The 21,378-nt window shown below is 41.3% G+C and overlaps 1 protein-coding gene and 1 long non-coding RNA gene across 8 annotated transcripts in view; one reads left to right on the forward strand and one right to left on the reverse strand.

Moving 5' to 3' along the window:
* Positions 1-489: 489 nt before the first annotated feature.
* On the reverse strand, positions 490-8,478 carry LOC105485076 (SLIT and NTRK like family member 2). Of its 7 annotated transcripts, none has more exons than XM_011747280.3 (5): positions 8,263-8,478; positions 5,744-5,806; positions 4,458-4,511; positions 4,176-4,324; positions 490-3,933 (listed from the first exon to the last, which is right to left on the reverse strand). In XM_011747280.3, the coding sequence occupies exon 5, from the start codon at positions 3,900-3,902 to the stop codon at positions 1,365-1,367; it is 2,538 nt and encodes an 845-aa protein (XP_011745582.1). In that variant the 5' UTR covers positions 3,903-3,933; positions 4,176-4,324; positions 4,458-4,511; positions 5,744-5,806; positions 8,263-8,478; the 3' UTR covers positions 490-1,364. The 7 variants fall into 7 exon arrangements, with proteins under 7 accessions (XP_011745582.1, XP_011745578.1, XP_011745577.1 ...); XM_011747276.3 differs by having other exon boundaries at positions 4,458-5,537; XM_011747275.3 differs by having other exon boundaries at positions 4,166-4,324; positions 4,458-5,537.
* A 76-nt stretch (positions 8,479-8,554) lies between these two features.
* Positions 8,555-21,378, forward strand: part of LOC112427306 (uncharacterized) — a 71,191-nt gene continuing 58,367 nt past the window's right edge. The window contains exon 1 of the long non-coding RNA XR_011618418.1: positions 8,555-8,874. This is a non-coding gene — a long non-coding RNA (uncharacterized lncRNA). The remainder of the gene's footprint in view (positions 8,875-21,378) is intronic.

The raw sequence follows: 21,378 nt of genomic DNA on the forward strand, positions 1-21,378 counted from the left end.
AGCACCCCATTAATGCTTCAATTAAACTCAAGAGGAAAATGCTGTTTTGTCAGAAAGTGTTAAATTTGAGAAGGATTATGAGTCTAACCTGTGATCTAAAATAAATAGAGAGTAATGTATACGTTTTTATCTCTGCTACCTTGAATTTTGCAGAGAACTTACTTGGGAAGTTTTAATCTCGCCCATGAAGTCTTCCTTCAAGGTCTTTAATGGCTCATATGTCTTTGTTAAATGAGGTGTGTGGCGGCCTCTACTGGTGTGTGTTTATAGAAAATGTTTCAATAGGCAGAAAAAATATGAATTTCAATTAAAAAGTTAGAAATACAGACTTTTTCATTTAAATATATAAAAATACCTAATTCGATGCAGAAAAATATATTACTAGCTGTGTCATGTTCTTTTAATTAGGAAAATAATCTAAAACACTCACCATGTTAGTGTAAAATAATGATTTACAGAAGGGCATTAATTGCTCAATTCACTCTGATATTGGGTTAAATATATTTTATTAATGAATTATTAATCCTGACTGAGGTGGCTTATTACCTCTAGTCCACTGTTAAATCCCCTTAGTTGACTTAAATAAAATCACTTAAACCCAGAGGAAAGGAAATATTTTATAGTTAAGCCTACAAAGTCCTAGAACTAGAATCATTTGATGACAGGCTGGTTTCTATAACTCAAGCAAACTGTACGTTGACTTAATATAGATGACACATCAATCTATTTTACAGTGTTTTCAGTTTCAAAAATACAACACATTAAAATATTTTCAATTTATCAAAGCTAAAAGCAACATTTAAGTAATGTACTTAAAGTGCGAAGGCACTTTAACACAAAGTAGTGATGCCCAGTGGCTATACTCGGTAACTGACGATGGAAATACCATATATCATTATTTACAAAAGAAGTTGTAGTCACAAAAGATCTTTGGAGATCTTCTACAAAATACACTAAATATCCATTTTCATTTGAAAAGTTTGCCTATTCTTTCTTCAGTCACTATAATCTCCTCTTCCTACTCCCACACTGAAAAACAAAGAAGAAAAAAGAAACAAAAGCATAAACGAAATATATGAAGAAATGCATTGTAGAAACATTCATGTCCACTGATGGTTCCTAAGAAGAGAAGGGAAAAAGAGAAAAAAAAAAAAAAGGTGGGGAGGAGAGCAAGAGAGAAATAATTTAAAGGAAAACTTGCAAAAGCAAAATCATTACTTCATTCTATCTCCCAAACATTTTCAAAGTCCCCCATTAACACTGGGAAAGGGAGAACAAAAACAAACACAAAAGCTAATGTCCTTGTTTCCAACAGTTCTCAGAGCAGCATCCTCTGATGCCTTAGGGTTGTAAATGATTTCCCTTCACAGCTGACTGATTGCAGTTTGTTTTTCCAGAACTTCGAGGTAGTCCGGTTCTGATTGCGGCTTAGCTTGCAGTAAAGGATGGTTGGGTTTTGACTGCCCCACAAAGCATTTCCTGGGAGTTCCATATAAAACGGTTTTATTGATTCTGTCTTGGTTTTGGCGTCGAGATTCATAGGAAGGGGCAAACTGCCTTTTAGGTAAGGTACAAAAGTTATAGTGGACTAGGCCTGTGCTGGGGAGTTCCTTGACTCGCTCAGCAATATTTTGATACAGCAGCTCAGGCTCTCTTGGTGTGGCCTGCTTTTCTAGCAGCTCAGTGGCACTTATTGTGTAAGCAGGTGTGGCTGGCTCTTCTTTTTTCTCCTCCAGGTTGCTGTAGCTGAACTCTTGCAGGTTTCGGTAATAGGCTACTGGGTCTCCTTCCTTCTGCATGTAGATGGGGTTTTGGCACATCTGACCCACAGGTGGGGGGATATAGTTGTAGACATGGCCATCTGTTTTATCGTGAGTCTCAGTGTTGTAAGACCCATACTGTAATTGAAAGGAACTTACGTCTAAGTTGTTGGTATTCCTGGGAACACTTGGCACTCCCTTTCGGCGTTTCAAGACAAAGACGAATAAACCGGCCCCAAAACAGACAGATAAGATGAAAACAACAAGCAATCCCAGAATTAAGACAGACAGTGGAACTTCAGTGTGTAGTTCAGGATAGGAACTGGGAGACACACTAAGCGACCGAGGTGTGTCTGTATTATGATTCATTGACAAGATGGTTCCATCTGACAAGTTTGGGCTGTCTGGACAGATAGCCTCCCTCCCCAGAAATTTTAGTATCTCCCCTGCATGCTTAGCAGGAGATTCGCAAGTCACCTCATTAATGATGACAGGGGAGTTGGCATGTTCTGTCCAGTCTTTCAACCCCATGATGTCACAAGTACAGTCCCAGGGGTTCTCTTGCAGATCTATCTGGATGAAAGCCGGGAGCTGATCCAGAACCCCTTTCACGGGCAGGTGAGAAAAATGGTTGTTTCTCAGATTCAGCCTGGTTAGGGCCGTCCCCCCAAATATATTATCAGGTAAGGACCGAAGAAGGTTGTTGTTCAGAAACAGTAGCTGTAGGTTAATCAAAGCATCAAAGGTCAGGGGCTTAATTTCCTTAATGACATTATACTCTAAATAGAGATATTGCAAGCTCTGCAGTCCATCAAACATAGAAGGGTACAGCACTTCAAGGTAATTGCCATTCAGATAAAGTCTGCGTAAACTGGTCAGGTTTGTAAAGGCACCTTCCTGAATGACCGCAATCCTGTTGTTTCCTAAGTGCAGTAAGTCCAAAGAACTGTATTCTAAGAGGTCATTCTTATAGACAGTTTGAAGATAGTTCCCTGTTAGGTAGAGTTTCTTTGGACTGGTCGGTTTGGGCTGCAGGTCAGAGATATTAGTGAACTTCCTTTCTTGGCAATTTACGTTCAGACCATTGTCTGAGCTCTGAGAGGTGCAGACACAGCTGCTGGGACAGGTGAGAGGCACAGGAGACTTGGTCTGGTACACCATGATAGGTCCAAAACTTTGCCTGTCCTTTGACACAGTCACTCGGGGAGTTGGACGATTTCTCATTTTGGGCGGCCGGCTGGCTTTTGGAGCCCTGGTTGGGTTGAGAGCAGGATTCATTGTAGGTGACAGCCTTTGGACGTGGGTGTCAGCATGGCTGCCCCTCTGACTGGAGTCACTGGCACTTTTTCTGGGACAGAGGTCTTGCCGGGTCAGCTGGGTCACATCTTTCCCATGCAACCTAAAGGGAGTTTCACAGACAATCTCTCCCACAAAAACAGTTATGGTATCTAGCCAAGCCTTGAGAGGAAGTAAGTCACAAGTGCAATTCCATGGATTTTCCTCCAGCTGAATCTCCATGATCCCTCCAATATGTTCAAGGACGCCAGCAAAAGGCATTACTTTTAACCTATTCCCCCTGAGGTCTAAGTGGGTCAGCAGGACAAAGCGGAACACATTGCTGGGCAGTGAAAGCAGAAGGTTGTCATTCAGGATGAGCACTTTGAGCTTGTTAAGTTTGCTGAATGCCCCGGCCTCGATGGCACTGATGTAATTGTAGTCGGCCTGGAGATACTCCAGGCTCTCCAAGCCCAGGAAGGTGTCCTCCCTCAATATCTCAAGCTTGTTGTTGTTGAGATGCAGTCTTTTGAGAGTTTTCAGGCCACTGAATGCCCCTGTTCGGATCTCCTGTAACCCGTTGTTACCTAGGTGAAGAGTCACCGCGTTGGAGTAATTGACAAATTCGTTTGGATACAGTCTTGTCAAGAGGTTTCCATTGAGAAAAAGCTGATAGATTCGATACTGGGGGGGCTGGAGCAGACTAACTGTTGTAAATCCTTTGTTCTCACAGTTAATATTCAGTACGTTTTCCTTTTCTTCGCACAGACAGCGGATCTTGCAAATGTCTTTGGCAGTTTTGCGACTCTCCGTCTGTAAGATCCCGGCCACGGTTAACACACTGAGGAACCAAACGCCGCTCAGCATCTTTAGGCACCTTCGGTGTCAACTCAGGTACCTACAGGCAAACCTTAGGTGGGGGGCAGGGGGAAGAAGCGGGTGCAGGGAAGAAAGAAACAAGGAAGCCTGATTAAAAATGGTAAAGCAAGGAGGCGGAGTGGGAACGAGGGAGAATGAGGGGGTTGGCAACACGGCAGAATGAAATCATTGCATTTTTCAAAGCGGTTTCTTTTCTCCGCTCCCTATTCCCCCACCCCGAGGCCACCCACACACGTGCCCCGGGAACACACATGCTTGCACCTGATTTCCCGGGGGGTCGCAGCCAGCAGCCAAGTCATTAGTAACCGAGTTGTCCTACTAAATCCTGCCCATCTCCTCCTCCCCTGGGGTATCTCGAAGAGATCTTGGGCGGCTCGCCCGTCTTGAGCTCCCAGCAGAAATCGCAACCGCTTTAGGAAAAAAAAAAGAAAGAAAGAAAGAAAAGCGCAAAAAGGGGATGGGAAAATCAGGAATCGGGGGCTGGGGGCAGGGATAGAGGAGAGAGAGAGATGGCAAAAACAGCACGAGGTGGGGGTTACTCACACATCAGGAGAAGACTGAACCCCTCTCCTCTGCAGTCCGCCAGGAGTTTAGCATCTTCAGGAAGTGGGAGAACAAGGTAAAATAAGACGCTGCTTTCAGGGGGGATGCCCTGCTTTTTGTTGATTGATTTAATTTGACTGGGGGTGCGCAGAAATTAAAAATCCGACAGGAGGCAGGAGCGGAAGAGAAGAGTTGGAGCGGAGGGAAGCCGAGCTGCCAGGGAGGGACTGGGGTGCGATTCTGTTGGGAGGTCGGAGAGCCGGCTGGCCCGGTCGGCGGGCGAAGGCGACGGCGGAGCCTGGGCGCGCGTTTCCAATTCGGTGGCGGTGGCAGCAGTGCGTCTAGCAGTTTGAATCTGAGAGGCTTTGCAGGCTCCCCGGGACGGGACTAGGGTGACGTCACGGGGGAGGGGGCAGGCAGAGGATCCAGGGCGCGCGGTGGGGGAGGGTTGGGCAGATGCTTCCCTTCCTTGCAAGTGGCTTTGCAAAGCTCAATTCCCGGCTGCGTCAGTTGATTCTGAACTACTCCACCTCCAACCTGGCTGGCTGCAGGAGAAGCTCCTGCAGAGGGGTTTCTCAAGGAGGGGCCCTCCTAATGGGCTGGCACCTCCTTGGGCCCCTCTATGTGTTCTCTTTCACTCCTCCCTCTTTCTTTCACCTACACAATGCCTATGGGGGGCAGGGCTGGGGGTGGGGGGTTCTTCTCCCAGATTCCCAAGCAAGGGAGAAGTGTGTAAGAGTGTGTGTGGTGTGCCTCTTTGCTACAGGACTGTGCCCCACTTGCCAGCTCCTAGCTCAGATGCTCTCTGTGCAGAGAGAGTGGGGTGTGTGTGCATGCACCAATGTGTCTGTGTAGGAGGGTGAGGAGTTCTCTTAGGGGATTTATGCTTTACAGACAGAGCCCTGATTCAGTGCTAAGAGAATTCCTTTCTGGGTGTTGACCCGCCAAACAGATATTTGCCTGGACTCTGAAAGTCAGCTCAACGTTAGCTTACAGACTGAGAAAAAACAAAAACAAAACCCTTTTCTCCCTGAGGTTTATACTTAGCCAGATAATGAGGTTTAAACGTGCGCTTCTTGCCTGGAGGAAGGAGAAAAGAAGTGGGTGTCAGAAAAGCACTGCCAGGCTGAGCCTCAGCTGGGAGTGGGAGCCAAAGGAGGGGTGGTTGAGCCCTCCAGGCTGCAGGGGCAGGGGAGCTAGGAGAAAAGAGGAAGCTGGTGCAGGAAGACTGGCTCCTGAGAAAGAGAGGAGATGTAAAAGGAAGCCTGGCCGGAGACCTAGCTTACCTGGGTTCTGATCTGGCTCTGTTGCTAGATGTGACACTAGCTTCTGGATCTTCCTGTCTCCATCTGCAAAAGGTGGGTAGGTAGACCGTATGAGCCCTCCCACCCCAGCTCTGACATCCAATGTGGGTTTAAATAGCCTTTCCAGAGCATTGCTAATGACCAGGTGTTGGATTTTTGCCTTCATTATCTCTTTTCTCCTTAATTATTGTATAGCTCCTTGGACCCAGGAGTCTTCATTGTGGAATCAATTCACAAGGGGTAAATAATGTCTGCTGTTGCCTGGAAAGGCCTTGGTTGCCTCTAGTAGGAAGGGGGAGATGGGTCAGGAAAAGGAGGGAATCAAATAACCAGGGAAAAGGAATTGACCAAATGATATGCCTGTCCCACAAAACACTTCAGCTTACTTTCCGGGGGACCCACTGCCTGATGAAATGTGGCATAAACACAGATATAACAAACCACTTGAGAACAGAACGCCCCCTGCTTCTCCCCTTCTCCTTCCTTGTTAAGCTTAGGTCCTAGGATTGTTCCCTTTATACAAGCTCCTTTCTCTCCGGGAAGGGCGGGGGTAGTTTATAAACTTAGGCACTAAGGCAACCTGTAGCTGCGGTGATCTGTGCATTATTTTCTTGGGCTTTCTCCCTTTCTCCTTCTTCTTCTTCTAAGAAGAGCCTTGGACCAGGCATCAGGAGCCCCCTTACCCTCTAATTCTTGCTTGGCCTTTAGCAAAATACTTTCCTTCTGGAGACTCCAATTTTCCTTCTCTATAGAGAAGGGCAAACTTGAGATGAGTTCTGAGGCAGAGGGACAGCCCTGCGGATGGCCTCCCACTCTGTATTGCAATTGCATCATGAGATGGAAGCAGTCTGATGCAGTGGGAGCACAATTAAGCTCCCTTTCCTCGCAAAGGAGGCATTTGCTTCTATGTATTTCCAAATGTTAAAAGTACACAGTTCCTACAGCAATAAGATTTATTCATTCAGTCATTCATTCAACAAACATGTATTATGTCCATATTTAACTGAAGTAAAGATGTGAGAGCCAGAGCCGAACAGGACCTTAGAAGTCAGGTTCATTTTACAGATGAGGTCATTTCTCAACCAGGGAAAGTGCTGACTTACTCAAGAAACTACAATTAGAAACAAAACCCAGGGATTATTAGTCCCAGTCCATCATTTTTCCAAAAAAGCACACTACTGCTTAATATGAATTAAGAATCTACTTAAACTTAAATAGTGGTGGTGGTGTTTTACTTAAAGTTATCCTTTTTATTAAAAAAAAAATGTATTTGAAAGTGAAACCTCAAATACTAGTTTCAGTTCTCAGATACAGTGATTTCTTTCAAGACACTGATGACGCTTTCAATATTCCTTGAGGACAGATTATTTTTGCTAAAAATTTCAGAGAGAGAAGAGAGACTCAGAGAGAAAGGTGGAGGTGGTTGGGGGCTCATGAGGTTCTTGGGACCTACAGAATGAAGGAAATTCACTGGTAATCTAACTGTGGGAAGCGACACCGGGACTCTGACGGGGTCTTCGTTCCTGCCTGTCCCTGAGAGTCCACAGCTGCTTTCCAAAACGTAGTTACTAGGAACAAATCAGCTTGAAACGCGATAACCACTTTAAGTAAGTTTCATTTGGCCCCGTGTCTTCTGAAGAACTGCCGCAACACCCCCCTAGGGAGAGCGGACTTTTAAGGCTGTGGAAAGGTTCAGGGTGAACTGGGACCCCAAGGGAGGCAAAGGCGGTTATTAAAATAAGGAAAACGCTCCCTCTCCTTGCTGAGGCGAGGGAGGCTTAAAGAAGAACTCCGTGGGTCGCCTGTCTCACTCGCATCTAACCCAGTAGAGCCTGGCTCAGGTCTCCAAGGATTCCACGGGACACGGTGGGTGCCGGCGGGCTTACATCCCACCTCCGTCCCGGCGGCCCATCAGGCCACGAGGGGGCTAAGAGGAGTCCGAGAGCCCAGAGAGGGGCACTGCTCGCCCGCAGCCTCCTGTTCTAAACACCTGCCGCCCGCAAGCCGGGTCGAATCCCATTTCCGAAGGGCGCTTCCGGGAGACCAGGTGTCTCCGAGCGTCCCAGATCGCCGGTAACTGGGCACCGGCCGCAAGCGCAGCTCTACCTTCCCTACCGCTACCTGCTAGACGCCTGGTGCGGTGCCCGGCATGCGGCCCCACAGCAGCGACGGCCACTCGGGCTGCCCTCGCCTTGGGGCTTGGGCACTGCAGGCTGACCAGAGGCTTCTAGCTCGCGCCGGGCCCTCCCCGGCCGCCTGTGCCACCCCGCTGCGCGACGCGCGGAGCCCGACCACGCCCGCGCGGACGGTCCAGGGGTGAGGAATCTCTAGTGGGGATTGAGGGTAGAGGACGGCCGCCAGCGAGCTGCCCTCTGCGGTGGCGCCCAGCCTCCCCACGCTGGTCCCCCTAGCAAGGAGAGGTGGCCGGGAAAGGCAACGGACTGAGGAAAGCCGGCTCACTGGCCGCGTCGCCACCGCGTCCCTGAGTGCTCAGAACTTACCCAGCGAGCGCGCTGCCCAGATCTTTCCCCGGAGGCTCCCGCAGCATCTGCGACTCGGTGAAGCAAAGGAGCCGGCACCGCTTCGGACTGGCGCAGCCCAGGAGCAGGAGCACCGCGGGGAGCGCGGGCGGCGCCCCCAGGGCAGGCAGATCCCCACCAGAGCGGCTAGCCAACGGGCAACGCTTCTTACAGGAAGGAGGGAGGGAGACGAGAGGGAGGAGGGAAGTAAAGCAGGAGGGTGGAGAGGGGAAGAAGGGAGGGAGGAGGGTGGGAGGGATCGCGGCCCCTCTCCCTCACTTACCAATCACCCCGCAGATTGCACCCAGGACGGGGATGTAAGAGCCCACAAAGGAGCCGCTGCTCCATTTCTCTGACAAGCGCTGCGGAGCACTGCTCACGCCTCTCGGCCCCTCTTGCCTGGAACTCTGCCCAGCCCTTGCGGCTTCCACCCTGGGCTGCAGCTCGGGCTCGGTCAAGTGAAACAAGAATGGCACACGGTCGGTACCATGTCCAAGGGGAGACTAAGACCACTGGGTGGAAGTTAACGACAAGTGAAAGAGCAGTCAGCCGTCCGAGTTGGACACCCTCCGGGACAGCTGCCTCCCCTAACTAGTAAGCGCCCAATCTTTGGGAGTTCGCAGGCAGATATTTCAGAACCTCCTACGAGGATCGTAAACAAGGACTTTCAACATAATATAGAGCTGAACTTGAGTTGTGCAAGTGTATTAACAAAAGCAAGCCCTTAGCAGCGTTCCAGTGATTGATTCCCTTTATTCTTCATGACGACGTTGCTGGGATCGTCTAGAGCGTTATTTTTGCCATCTTCCCTTCCCTTTCCTCCTTTCTTCTTCCTCTTATTAGTAGTCCAGGTGGTTGTGATTCTATTAAAGGAAGGCGCTCTGTGAAAAGAGTCAATGTAGTTCAATCGGGAGGTGCGGTTTTTGCCAAGAGCGTTGCGGTTCCCCTTAAGACTTGCTTTCTCTAGGGCCTCTCCTCTACTCTTCCAGAGTATTAGAGATAAAGTAGCAGTTTGATAAATTTATGCCAGGAGTAGGGAGTTCATTTGATGATACTAAGGCATTTTCCCCTCCATCCTGTAGGAGAACGTCATTAATTCCAGTCGTCACCACCGCCTATCCTTTTCATGTCCATTAGAGTCTGCAAAACCCCGAATCCTTCTGAACATCTAAAAGCGTGGAGGTGGAGAGCAGACGGGGAGGCGAGGAGAGGGGTGCAAAATTAGACCCAAAATTACCTCTCCAGCTAGTGGATCTGCATTGAGATTTGTCTGTTTTCATATTTCCCATACCTCACGTTCTCACAGCACTGACAACCACTTTATTCTTGTCCTTCCCGTGGGAATCTTCTGTGCTTCTCCTGTCCTCTCCTTCGTGGCTTTCTTTCATAATGGTTTTCTAAGGAGATTATGCTGGGCTTTTTGAAAAGAAAACTACTGGTAATCTTACATTATGAAGATGTACCGAGTTTGCTTTAATTATAGTCAAAAGAATTATAATCATATCTTTGGAGTTGTAAGGGTCATTACTGTTCCTTTTACTTCATTCTTGAGAAAGCCTTTTTGAAATGTTCCTACCATTCAGAAAAGCACCTTCAGAATAACATAGTTCTCACGTAAGCACATGGGCAGTGTATGTACGGTTATATATTCAGAAACATTGCTCTTCTTTTTACAATATCCGTATTAGTGTAAACATCCAATGTGCTGTTTGCTACAGACTAAAAACAGGAATGAGCACATCATATTATCAACTAAGTGAGGTCAGTTAATACTGTTACTTCTGTCTTTACCATATTTCTGACTGTGTCATCTTTTCATGTAGTTTTTAGTAGATGTTATAAACAACTGCAAAACACAGGGCTAAGAGGCCATTCGAATACAGAAATAATGAGACAGTCATGCTGAAAAACTGAGACAGTTTACTAAGAAGGGTGACGTGTCTGTAGCCAAAGGGAACATACAAAATAAGCAATAACTTCTATACAGATTAGAGGAGGAACATGGCATTAATGATGAAAAGTGATACTTTATTTAGATCCAGTAGTAACATGTAATAGATGGCAAGCATCAATTTTAATTAGCGTTGTAAGCAAGTCTAACCCATTCACCAGCCTTTGAAAAGCATTTAGCAGCCTGCCTTTCCACATGGGACCACACTGATAGTAAGATAAAATTTAAAAGAGCAGACTTTTCTTTTTGTCAGCATAAAATTTTCAAGTAGGTAGATAGCTGTGCTTTGAAATGCACAGACACAAAAATTGATGAGCAATATAAAACTTTCTGAGAGGGTTTTGCATAGACAGTTATAATGGAGGAGAGTTTGAAGACTGTGAAAAATTTAAATATACCAATTTATTTGAAAGCTGCTTTATACTGAATTTTCTAAAAGTTTCTGTGTTAGAGGAAAATTTCCAAATAGAATTGAATACTAAAGATACCATATTCATGTGCTTCTGTTAATTAATAAAAATCACATTACTCTTTTTTATAGTAGCACTGTAAATGTATCTTTATATCCATGTGCTGTTTTCTTTTTTAAAAACTTGTATTTTAGGATCAGGTGTACATGTGCAAGTTTGTTATATAGGTAAATTTCATGTGGTGGGGGTTTGGTGTACTGTGAGCTATTTTCTATTGTAAAGTTCATGTTACTAAGCAGGACAGAGATCCCTGATTGGAAAACTAGTGGAAAATTTGAGAAATAAAACTAAATCTTGCCTGGGTTTTTATAACTTCATTCTAAGATTAGAAGAAAACCAGAAATTTCATCTAGGATGAATGAAATAAAAAGCGCATATGTTTCCAGGATGATGCAAAGGATGTCCTATTACTGTGTAGTACATAATTTACCTGAGAATGTAGTTTTTTCAACTTCTTCACACCTATCTAGAACTAGAAAGCTTCAAAACATATCAAAGAAGACAAAATAGAAACATCATGCAGAGTCAGTAATTCTAAGACACATGTGCTGCATTTTCAGTGAACATTTTTTCTTTTCAACCAAAGGTTTCAAAGAAGAGTTCCACAGAACAAATTCCTAAATAAAGAAACACAACAAAGAGGACATGCCCTTAATATTAGTAATTATAGTTTACAGGATATTGTAGACTTTTGTTCTTGATGTTATTGAAAAGGTGGATATTTTTAAATTCAATTCAATTATTTGGATTATTTGGCAGGCATTTTGGCTTGGTTGAAATAGTGCTGGGCCAAGACCCAGAGCAGTTTTTCTTTTAATCAAATACATATCCAAGCCCTTGGCGCCCAATGACCTGGGTTCAAATTCCACCCGTGCTACTTTCTCACAATGGGACGAGAACAGCATTACACCAATTTCAGTTCCCCACGTGTAAAACTGGCACCTGCTATGTGGAGTGAGTAAGGATGGGATGTATACAGAACTCTTGGAAATTGAACGGTGGTACATATATGTGCAAATAAATCTTAAACTGAAAAATTTTTAAACTCACTTCTTAAAATAAATAAATTATACAAAACATTTTATATCTGTTTTCCATGTTTCTCATAACAATCCTCAACAGGCCAGCATGATTATCCAGACTTTACAAAAGAGGAAAGTGAGACTCAGAAAATTTAAGTAACCTGCCCATACTCACATTCTTGGTGAAATGGTTGATTTTAGTCAGAAACCAATATCTTAATTTAAGTTGGATAATAGAATTAGCATTAGAAAAAATATTTACGATTCCAGTTGTGGCCATGTAATGTCAGACATTTAAAAGAACTTCAAAAAATTCCATCTTTTATTTTACAGACTTTTCAAATAGTTACATATATGTATACATCAGGGCTCAACCTCAACACTATTGATATATTTGGCCAAACGATTATTTGTTGTGGAAGCTGCTCTATGCAATGTAGAAGGATTAGCAGCATCCCTGGCTTTTGTGTATATGCGTGTAATGTACATATGTATATTATATATTACATACATGAAATTATATTATATAAATTACATAAAATATGTATTATATATAATTATATATATTTATAATATATATAATGCTGGTTATTTGCAGCAAGGAAAGACAACTGTCAATGAATTGATGTTCTGGTTACAATTTTTAAAACATAAAATATATATATTATATAATTTATATAATATAAATATAATGAATTTGTATTAATAATACATTGATAAATTTTATATATTATTATTTATATGTATAAATTTATATTTAATATATATTATATAAATTATGTTAAATATAATATATAATATATAATATAAATATATAATATAAATGTATATTATGTAATATAAATACATGTATGTATAAAATGTGTGTGTATATAAACACCATAATATTTTTAGTGCTTAAACAATTCAAAGGAACAAAATGCACATTATGACTTAGCAACAGAGCAAAAGCTAGATTCCAAGCTGCCTGATGCTCTGCTTTGTGATCTACTAACTACACTCTACACTCTTTCATGTCTTATGGCCCAAGTACTATCAGTGGAGGCAGGCGATGCATACTGGTGCTGCTCCTCAGAAAGAAATATATTTTACACCATGATCCAGGGGACAGTCATGAATTGAAACATGAGTTTTCCGAAACAATATTCCCCTAATCATGGCCCTGAACCCTGAAATATCATTCTATTGTAGTCGATTTTTTTAAGTGGATGACTGTGACCCACTAAACTGAACTCACGAGTGACTATAGATTGCCTCTTACAGTTTGAATAACACTGGCACACTGGAATGGGCAGGAAAGGAAGGAAAATGGGATAGAAAGGAGAAAAGAGGCAGTAGATCAAGATGGGAAGTAAAGAAATAGAAGGAAAAGACAACTGCATGTCGTACAAAGTTGTAGAAAGACTTATGGTGCCCCCATCAGTTACACCAAGTGCCACTTATTAATGACACCTGTTCTCTAAGGACCCTGGATCTCCCTCTTTTTTGACTGAGTCCAGTGATTTATCAGTAAGAACCATATTTAAGCTTACTAGACTTGGGAGCACATATACATGGCAAAAGCCACAAATTTAACAGATAAGGCTCAGGACAGCATTAGTAGGTATTTCATCTATCCTGACACATTCTATCTTATTAATTTTGCTGCAGCTGGAAGTTATATTTTGGTTTGGAGTTACAACCTAATGTGTTCAGGAGGAAGCCAAATTTATTAGGCTTGACATTGCACTTTATTGGAATGGTATAATGTAGTTGAGCCTCTGTAATAAGTTCTGTTGATTTTATTTATGTATTTCTGTTTGGCTAGTATAAATATATGGTAAAGTATGTGCTGTGGTAGAGAGTTTAATGCTGACTCTGCTGGAAAATTCAAAAATGTCTGCATGGAAGATGCCCATTTCTAAAGAGTTACAGTCAGAGGAACAGCTACTCAGGATTTGCATTAAGTAGTTCTGATTTTTAAAAATGTCATCATTTGTGAAAAGGACTAGTCTATTAATAGGAACAAAATGGCAAGGGTGACATACCCTAGATCTACCTGAAGTTATGATTTGCACAAAATGAAGCAGAGTTTAGAAATTGTAGGTTTAGAAATGAGGCAAGTAAGATATAGAATGTAAATAAAATCATTTCCAAGTAATAACTGGATGCAACATTCAACCATCACTGCAAATCAATGCGAGGAGAATGGACGTTTTTTACCTTGAATCCTGATGACTTATTACTCAGATGTGATATCAATTATTTTTGTCCCCTTCTATTTTTCATCTCCCAGGCAGTTTCTTAAGTGACAGTACAATTACATTTGGAACACAATCCTCTTCACCTGATTATGGTAAGTCAGGTAACCTCTTAGTCAGATGTAATGGCCCCAGGACATATATTAAGTAACTTTTGCATCTGCCTTTGGTCTCACTATATTCCTAAGCAAATTGAAAAGAAAATGAGCCTCAAGTTTTATGAGTTTTAGGTTACCTAAATATACTTGAAGTTCTCTTAGAAAAATAGCCTGAAGTGTATCTGAGGTGGAAGAACTATATACAGTATCTCAAAAGCATCACTTTGCGGTAATCTCAGGAAACCATGACAATATTGAAAGCACAATTATCACCAAATTTTTCCTCCACCGTAGGCATCACCACGGCAACACAGGTACAGGAGTGGGGTCAGTGTCACTTTAGTAATATTTTGAAAGGAGGCAAAAGCAAGCTTTTTTTTTTTTTTTTTTTTTTTTTTTTTGCTACACATCGTTGCTTCAGAATAATGAATTCAGTATGCTGATCCTTTAGCTTTTCATATATAGGTCTAGTTGACCCAGGTTAAAGTATGGCACAATTAGAACTGGAAAATTTATTTTCCTTAATTTGAATATATTGAACTGTTTTATTTTAATCTATTTTTCAATAGAAATACTAATATATAGGGAGCTCTGTACATGACTGCTAAATGGTGAATGCTGGTTATTATTTGCAGCGAGGAAAGACAACTGTCAAATTAATGAATTGATGTTCTGGTTACAATTTTTAAAAATATAATCATTCAATTTAAGATAACTCCTATACATGAATATAAATAAACATTGTATAACAATTTTGACTAAACCTGGATCCTTGCTGTAAAGTTCCAGTTGCTTGGAATTCAAGTATCATATGATTTACTGAAGGTTCTGAATGGATCTGCTTTGATTTATGTTGCAACATTGGGGTGTATTGAATTCCATGAAATTGTTGATTTATTATCTTTGCTATGACCATTAGTCAAATTCATTCTTGAGCTGCAATGGTGATATAGATCACAGCCTACCTGGCTTCATCAAGTTGTGCTTCTCTATGGTTTTTAAGCATGTGGTTTGGCTAAAATACAGTTCAGAGTTCAAGGACACAGATGGACCATAGTACCTATATTAAATTAAACATCCAACTTTTTGGTCAATTTTCAGTATTAATATGCAAAGCACCTGTATTAGTCTGTTCTCACACTGCTAATAAAAACATATCCAAGACTGGGAAATTTATAATGAAAAAAAAAGGGGGGGGGGATTTAATGGACTCACAGTTCCACATGGCTGGGAGGCCTCACAATTATGGCAGAAGGTGAAAGGCATGTCTTATATGGTGGCAGACAAGAGAGAATGAGAACCAAGTGAAAGGGGAAACCCTTATGAAATTATCAGATCTCATCATGAGACTACCACCAGAATAGTATGGGAGAAACCACCGCATGATTCAATTATCTCTCACCAGTTCCCTCCCACAAAACGTGGGAATTATGGGAACTACAATTCGAGATGAGATTTGGATGGGGACACAGTCAAACCATATCAGCACCTTAAATAATTTTAAAAACCCACCATAATATATTAATGTAACTGATAATTCTATGTAAAAAGTCTCAAAATACAGGGGAACAGGGCAAGAGATCTACAATTAAACTGCAGACTTACAAAGCTTCTTTCATGCATGTTCAATTCTTATCTTTCATTGAAATACCAAAGTAATGTCGTATTTAAGAATTTTCTACTTGCAAAATGCTGATGACTATTTTGGGTGTAAAAGCACTTAATAGCCTAAGAGTTTGTGTTTTGTCTATGTGCCTATCTATCAATACCTTCCTTTCCTTCTTTCTTCCCTTCTTTTCTTTTCTTTCTTTTAGAGTTGATTTGGGAATTCCTTCATTCACAGTTAGATGTTTTATCAACAAAAAGTATAAACACTACAGGTAGCAGTCTATATTCTGATAAAATGATTACTTGAAATGGGTCATCACTACATGTAAGTTTCTACAATAAAGATATCATCATGAATTTTTGTTGTTGTTGTTGACAGAGTCTCACTCTGATGCCAGGCTGGAGTGCAGTGGTGCAATCTCAGCTCACTGCAACCTCCACCTCTCGGGTTCAAGCGAATCTCCTGCCTCAGCCTCCCAAGTAGCTGGGACTACAGGTGCATGTGCCACCATGCCCAGCTAATTTTTGGATTTTTAGTAGAGACGGGGTTTCACCATGTTGGCCAGGATGGTCTCGATCTCTCGACCTCGTGACCTGCCTTGGCCTCCCAAAGTACTGGGATTACAGGTGTGAGCCACCACGCCCAGCCATGATTGTTATTTTTGCTAAAATTTCCATAGTGTATTAGAATGGTAGGATGGGAAGGGGATCTAGATTCAGCATACCTTATTTTGTAGTTTGTGTTCATCTCCAACATCCATATCCCCTGGGCCCTTGTTAAACAGGAAGATTTCTGAGCTCCTCTAAAATCTTACCAAATATAACTTTCTGGAGGTCTGGGAATGGTATTTTCTGGAAGTCTGGGAATAGTATTTTTATAGGACTCTCAAGGGAATCTGATGTAAATGTCAAGATCCATTCTAGTCCAACATCTTCATTTTATAGATGGGGAAAAGGAGGCTCAGAGGGGTGAAGTGACTTTATTCAGTGATAAAGGCAGAGTCAAAAGAAAAATTCACATCTTCCAACCCTTATGTAAGTGCCTTTGCTTGGTGGTTTGGTGTTTTGATACTTTAATTTTAGAATTATATTTTTTCATTGATGTTCAGCATTAAAATTTACCATAGCACAATACACTCTGCTTATGAACCATGTGATAATAGGCCTGCAAAAAGTGCATGCTTGGTCAGCCACATTAAGCAATACCATTTTATTTTCAAATTCTTTTAACTAAAAGTTTATTGCTTATGTTGTGCTTTGGGATAAACTACATAAAATGGAATAAAATGCTTAGTAAATAGTTACTGAATTTTTTTAAAATGAGCACAAATCTCCATATTGAGTTTGGAAAGATTTACTTCATTATTTTCACACACATGCTAAAATGTCAAACTTAATGAAATCTGAAGTAGCTTACTTTTCATGCTATCATTTACTAGATCTACTGAATAATTCTGAGGATCTTGCAGGGAGACCCGGGTCCATAATAGCTTTTTTTTTTTTCTCTTTCATTTTGCATCTTCTTCATTTCAAAATTTTGAGTAGAGTTATATAAGTCCTTCAGAGTAGGCCTCTGATGCATGGCAGCTGAGAACATTATCATGAAGCTCTCTTGACCTATAAGTGTCAACTTCAAGAAAATTTCTGCTACAAACTTTTGAAGATAAAATAGAACATCTAATGAACATTCAGAAGAGGAAGATATATATCCATTTCAAGTAAGCTGACCTGGATTTCAGCGGCAGGATCTCTTCTTGACACATTTATAACTCATTTTAATTGCTAATAGGTACTGTGTGTACACACCCAAGGCAGAATGGGACTAAGCCTCTCAGATTTACAAAGGTGAATTAACTTAAAATTAAACAATAGGTTTTTGTGAAAAGACATTTCATTTGACATAATCTAACACTGAACCAAATAGATGTGATTGACAAGCCCCAATTATCCAAGAAAGTTGAAAGGACTAGTGACATTTTTATGCCCCATCTACATTACTTTAATTATTTAAAGGGGGAATTTGGTGATTTCATTTGCATAAAGTGCAGGTAGTAGAAAGTATGTGGGCTTTGGAGTCAAACAGATCTGGATTTGAATTCCAGCTCAACTGTCTAACCAAGAATGTGAGTAGGAGTGTGGGCATGTTACTTAAATTCCCTGAGTCTCACTTTCCTTTTTTGTAAAGTCTGGATAATTATACTGACCTAGTGAGTATTGTTGTGAGAAACATAGAAAAAAGATATAAAATGTTTCATACTGTACCTAGCATTTAGTAGGTGAAAAGGGAAACATGTTATCCTCCAAGTGTCCTTAGCTTGGTCCGTAGAGCAGGGAATACCATCCTTCTGGAAATAATAGGAAGAGTCTCTCTCTCTCTCTCTCTCTCTCTCTCTCTCTCTCTCTCTCTCTCTCCTCTTCCTCCTCCTCCTCCTCCTCCTCCCTGCCTCCCTTCTCCTCCTCCTCCTGACTCCAAGAAAGAAATGATCTCCCCGGTGAGTTTGAGAGAAGAAGCTGAACAAGCTTAGCTCACCGTTTTTTGTGTCCTTTTTTTTTCTTTCCAGGGCCACCTACTCTCAGATTATGCCCAGCACTGCCTGGGACTGGATGGCTAAATTTAATTCAGAAGAAGTCTTTGCTGGGAAGTCCAATTATGGCCATAGACCAAACCAAGTTATTGAATTTATTGTTAACAGTAATGAAGCTAGTATTTTGAGCTCCATCTGTCTGATACTTGCATGTACTTCTTAATTAGTTATGAAACCACAGTGTATTTAAAACAGTTAACATGATCGCCAATTGCCCACCAGTAGGCAGTCAATAAATTATAGCTATTATCACAGAAGTTTTTGACTGTACCCTCATGCTTTCTGTAGTAATTTGATCTATTCAGTATATAAAATGTCTATAACTTAATGAACTCCTTGTAGTGTATTGCTATATACTTTAATTCCTTATTAATTAATCAGGAGAAACATGGCCATTAGTATCTCTTATCTAGATGAGTAGCATAACTGCCTCACAGTTTGTCAAAAGTGAAATTAACTTCAAATTGAGAAGAAATGTTAGGTCTGGTTCTCTCTCAAGGTCAATTTTGCTTAGTCATACATTGTATGTATTCTCTCTAAGCTCAGACAATGTCTAATATATCAAAAGTAACTGGATTTAGAGGTATTATGAAGTGATAGTCTTCATCATAAAAAGACCAATTCTCTTATTGTAGCTTCATCTGGTTTGTGAGAAAATGTGCACGTGTGTGTGTGTATGTGTGTGTGTGAATTTAATTGTCATTTATATTTTGTGACATGAATATAGCTAGTGGCAGAACACAAATGTGTGAGTCCAAGGAAAAATATTTGCAGTAGGATCCTTACTCCTTGGTAGGTCAAAGAGTTCTTTATCTTTTTGTTTTAATTAAGATAATGAAGGACTGAAAAAAAAGAGACAAGAGAAATATAGACAATAACATACAAGATCCCTTGTTCCTACCATGTAAATTGACTGTGTTAAAAAGACCAGAAGCAAATGTGAATATTATCAATATAAAAATAAACAACATAAAGATGAAGTTGGTTTGTCTCTTCTCACCAGTTTCATTCTTTTTACCTCTCCCCAAATGCAGACATGTTGATGCACATAGATCCAGTTTCTTTTAGATAAATACATACATATTTACTCATGGGCAATATATAGGCTTGTTTTGTGAGGAAAGTAGTGTATGTATTATTATCTATTTTAACTCATTTCTTTTATAATTTTCCATGTTGCTACATAGACACCTATTTAATAACTCAGTTTAACTGCAACATAGTAGTCATCATATAAATACATCAAATTACATGTATCAATTCTCCTAAGATGTTTCCAACTTTTTCACCAATACAAACAAGCCACATTCTTGCAATAAACACCTTTCCTCCTCATCTTGCCTTCATTGTTCTGAGTAGGTGCCTTTTTTTCCTTCTGTAGTACAGACTCCTGTTTTTTTAATCCCATAGCATTTAACACAATTTATAACATTATATTTAGTTATTTTATTTGCCTTCAGTGTTCTGAGTAGGTGCCCCTTTTTTTTCCTTCTATAATTCAGACTTCTGGTTTTTTACTCCATGGCATTTAACACAATTTATAACATTGTATTTAGTTATTTTATTTATTGTTTACTTCTTTTACTTCTTCTTCTTCTTTTTTTTTTTTTTTTTTTTTTTTTTAAATGAAGTCTCGCTCTTGTCACCCAGGCTGGAGTGCAGTGGTGTGATCTCGGCTCACTGCAACCTCCACCTCCCAGGTTCAAGCGATTCTCCTGTTTCAACCTCCCGAGTAGCTGGGATTACAGGCGCCTGTCACCACACCTGACTAATATTTTGTATTTTTAGTAGATACAAGGTTTCATCATGTTGGCCAGTCTGGTCTCTAACTCCTGACCTCAGGTGATCTGCCCATCTCGGCCTCCCAAAGTGCTGGGATTATAGGCATGAGCCACCTCTCCTGGCCTATTGTTTACTTCTTTTTAATGACTAACTTACTCACTAGATTGGTCTGTATGCAGGAACTGCATTTGTTTTTGCTGCATTTTAAATGACTGTCATATAGCATGTGCTCAATAAATATTTGTTGAATAAATGAAAGAAATCAGAACAACGAATGGATGACTTTTTCCTTAAGAAGGATCATCTGTCAGGAATTTCCTTATTCCTTTACAAAAATATATTTCTGGCAGGCCTGCACCAACTGGTTAGCTAAAAATACCTAGACCTCTTTGGTTCCCCCTTGTTACTATGGCTTAGACTTAATCTTGGATTTCTCCTATGTGAGATATAATGCAAGAAACCAGACCATGTTTCATAGATATGTCATTTCTCTGAATCTTAGAGTCACCAGAAATAGAAGTGAGTGTCATTGTTTGGGAATATAAAGTCATCCTCAGAAGAAGATGGACCTTAAGACAAGCAAAAGCTACTACAGCAGATTTTACATTACCAGTAGCCTTTTAGTGACTGTTCTCCATTGCTTGGTTAGTCAAAGGAGCCCAATTTTTATTCCAGGACATTGCCTCCCAGAATGAACGCTATCATTCTCAACTTGTTTGCAGCTAAGCAAAGCCCTGTCACTAAATTCTGGCCAATGAGAGTGGAAGTGTCATTTGGGAGCTGTGGGAAGTCTTCTTTAAAAAGGAGATGATTGTCCTTGTTCTGTGCTCCTTTGATACTGTTTCCATGGCCATCTTGGACCATAAAGACTAGGGCTACCCTCTAGGGTGGTGGAACTCATTCCCAGAACATGCTGGGGTCACTAAGAACCATGCAGAACCATCATAGTAGCCCTCAATTGCCTATCTGTGGGCATTCTTTTATGTTAACTTTTATTTTAGGTTCAGGGGTGCATGCACAGGTGTGTTACATAGGTAAACTCATGGGGGTTTGTTGTACAGATTATTGTCACCCATGTATTAAGCCTAGTACTCACTAGTTATTTTTCCTGATCCTCTCCCTCCTCCCACCCTCCACCCTCCTATAGGCACCAGTGTGCCTTGTTCCCCTATATGTGTCCATGTGTTCTCATCATTTAGCACCCACGTAAAAGTGAGAACATACAGTATTTGGTTTTCTGTTCCTGCATTAGTTTGCTAAGGATAATGGCCCTCAACTCCATCCATGTTCCTGCAAAGGGCATGATCTCATTTTTTATGGCTGCATAGTATTCCGTGGTGTA

This window comes from Macaca nemestrina, chromosome X (assembly GCF_043159975.1).
Source record: "Macaca nemestrina isolate mMacNem1 chromosome X, mMacNem.hap1, whole genome shotgun sequence".
Classification (NCBI taxonomy): Eukaryota; Metazoa; Chordata; class Mammalia; order Primates; family Cercopithecidae; genus Macaca; species Macaca nemestrina.

Excerpts from the sequence above, each read along its gene's own strand:
- LOC105485076 (XM_011747280.3), bottom strand. The coding sequence starts at position 3,902 with ATGCTGAGCGGCGTTTGGTTCCTCAGTGTGTTAACCGTGGCCGGGATC.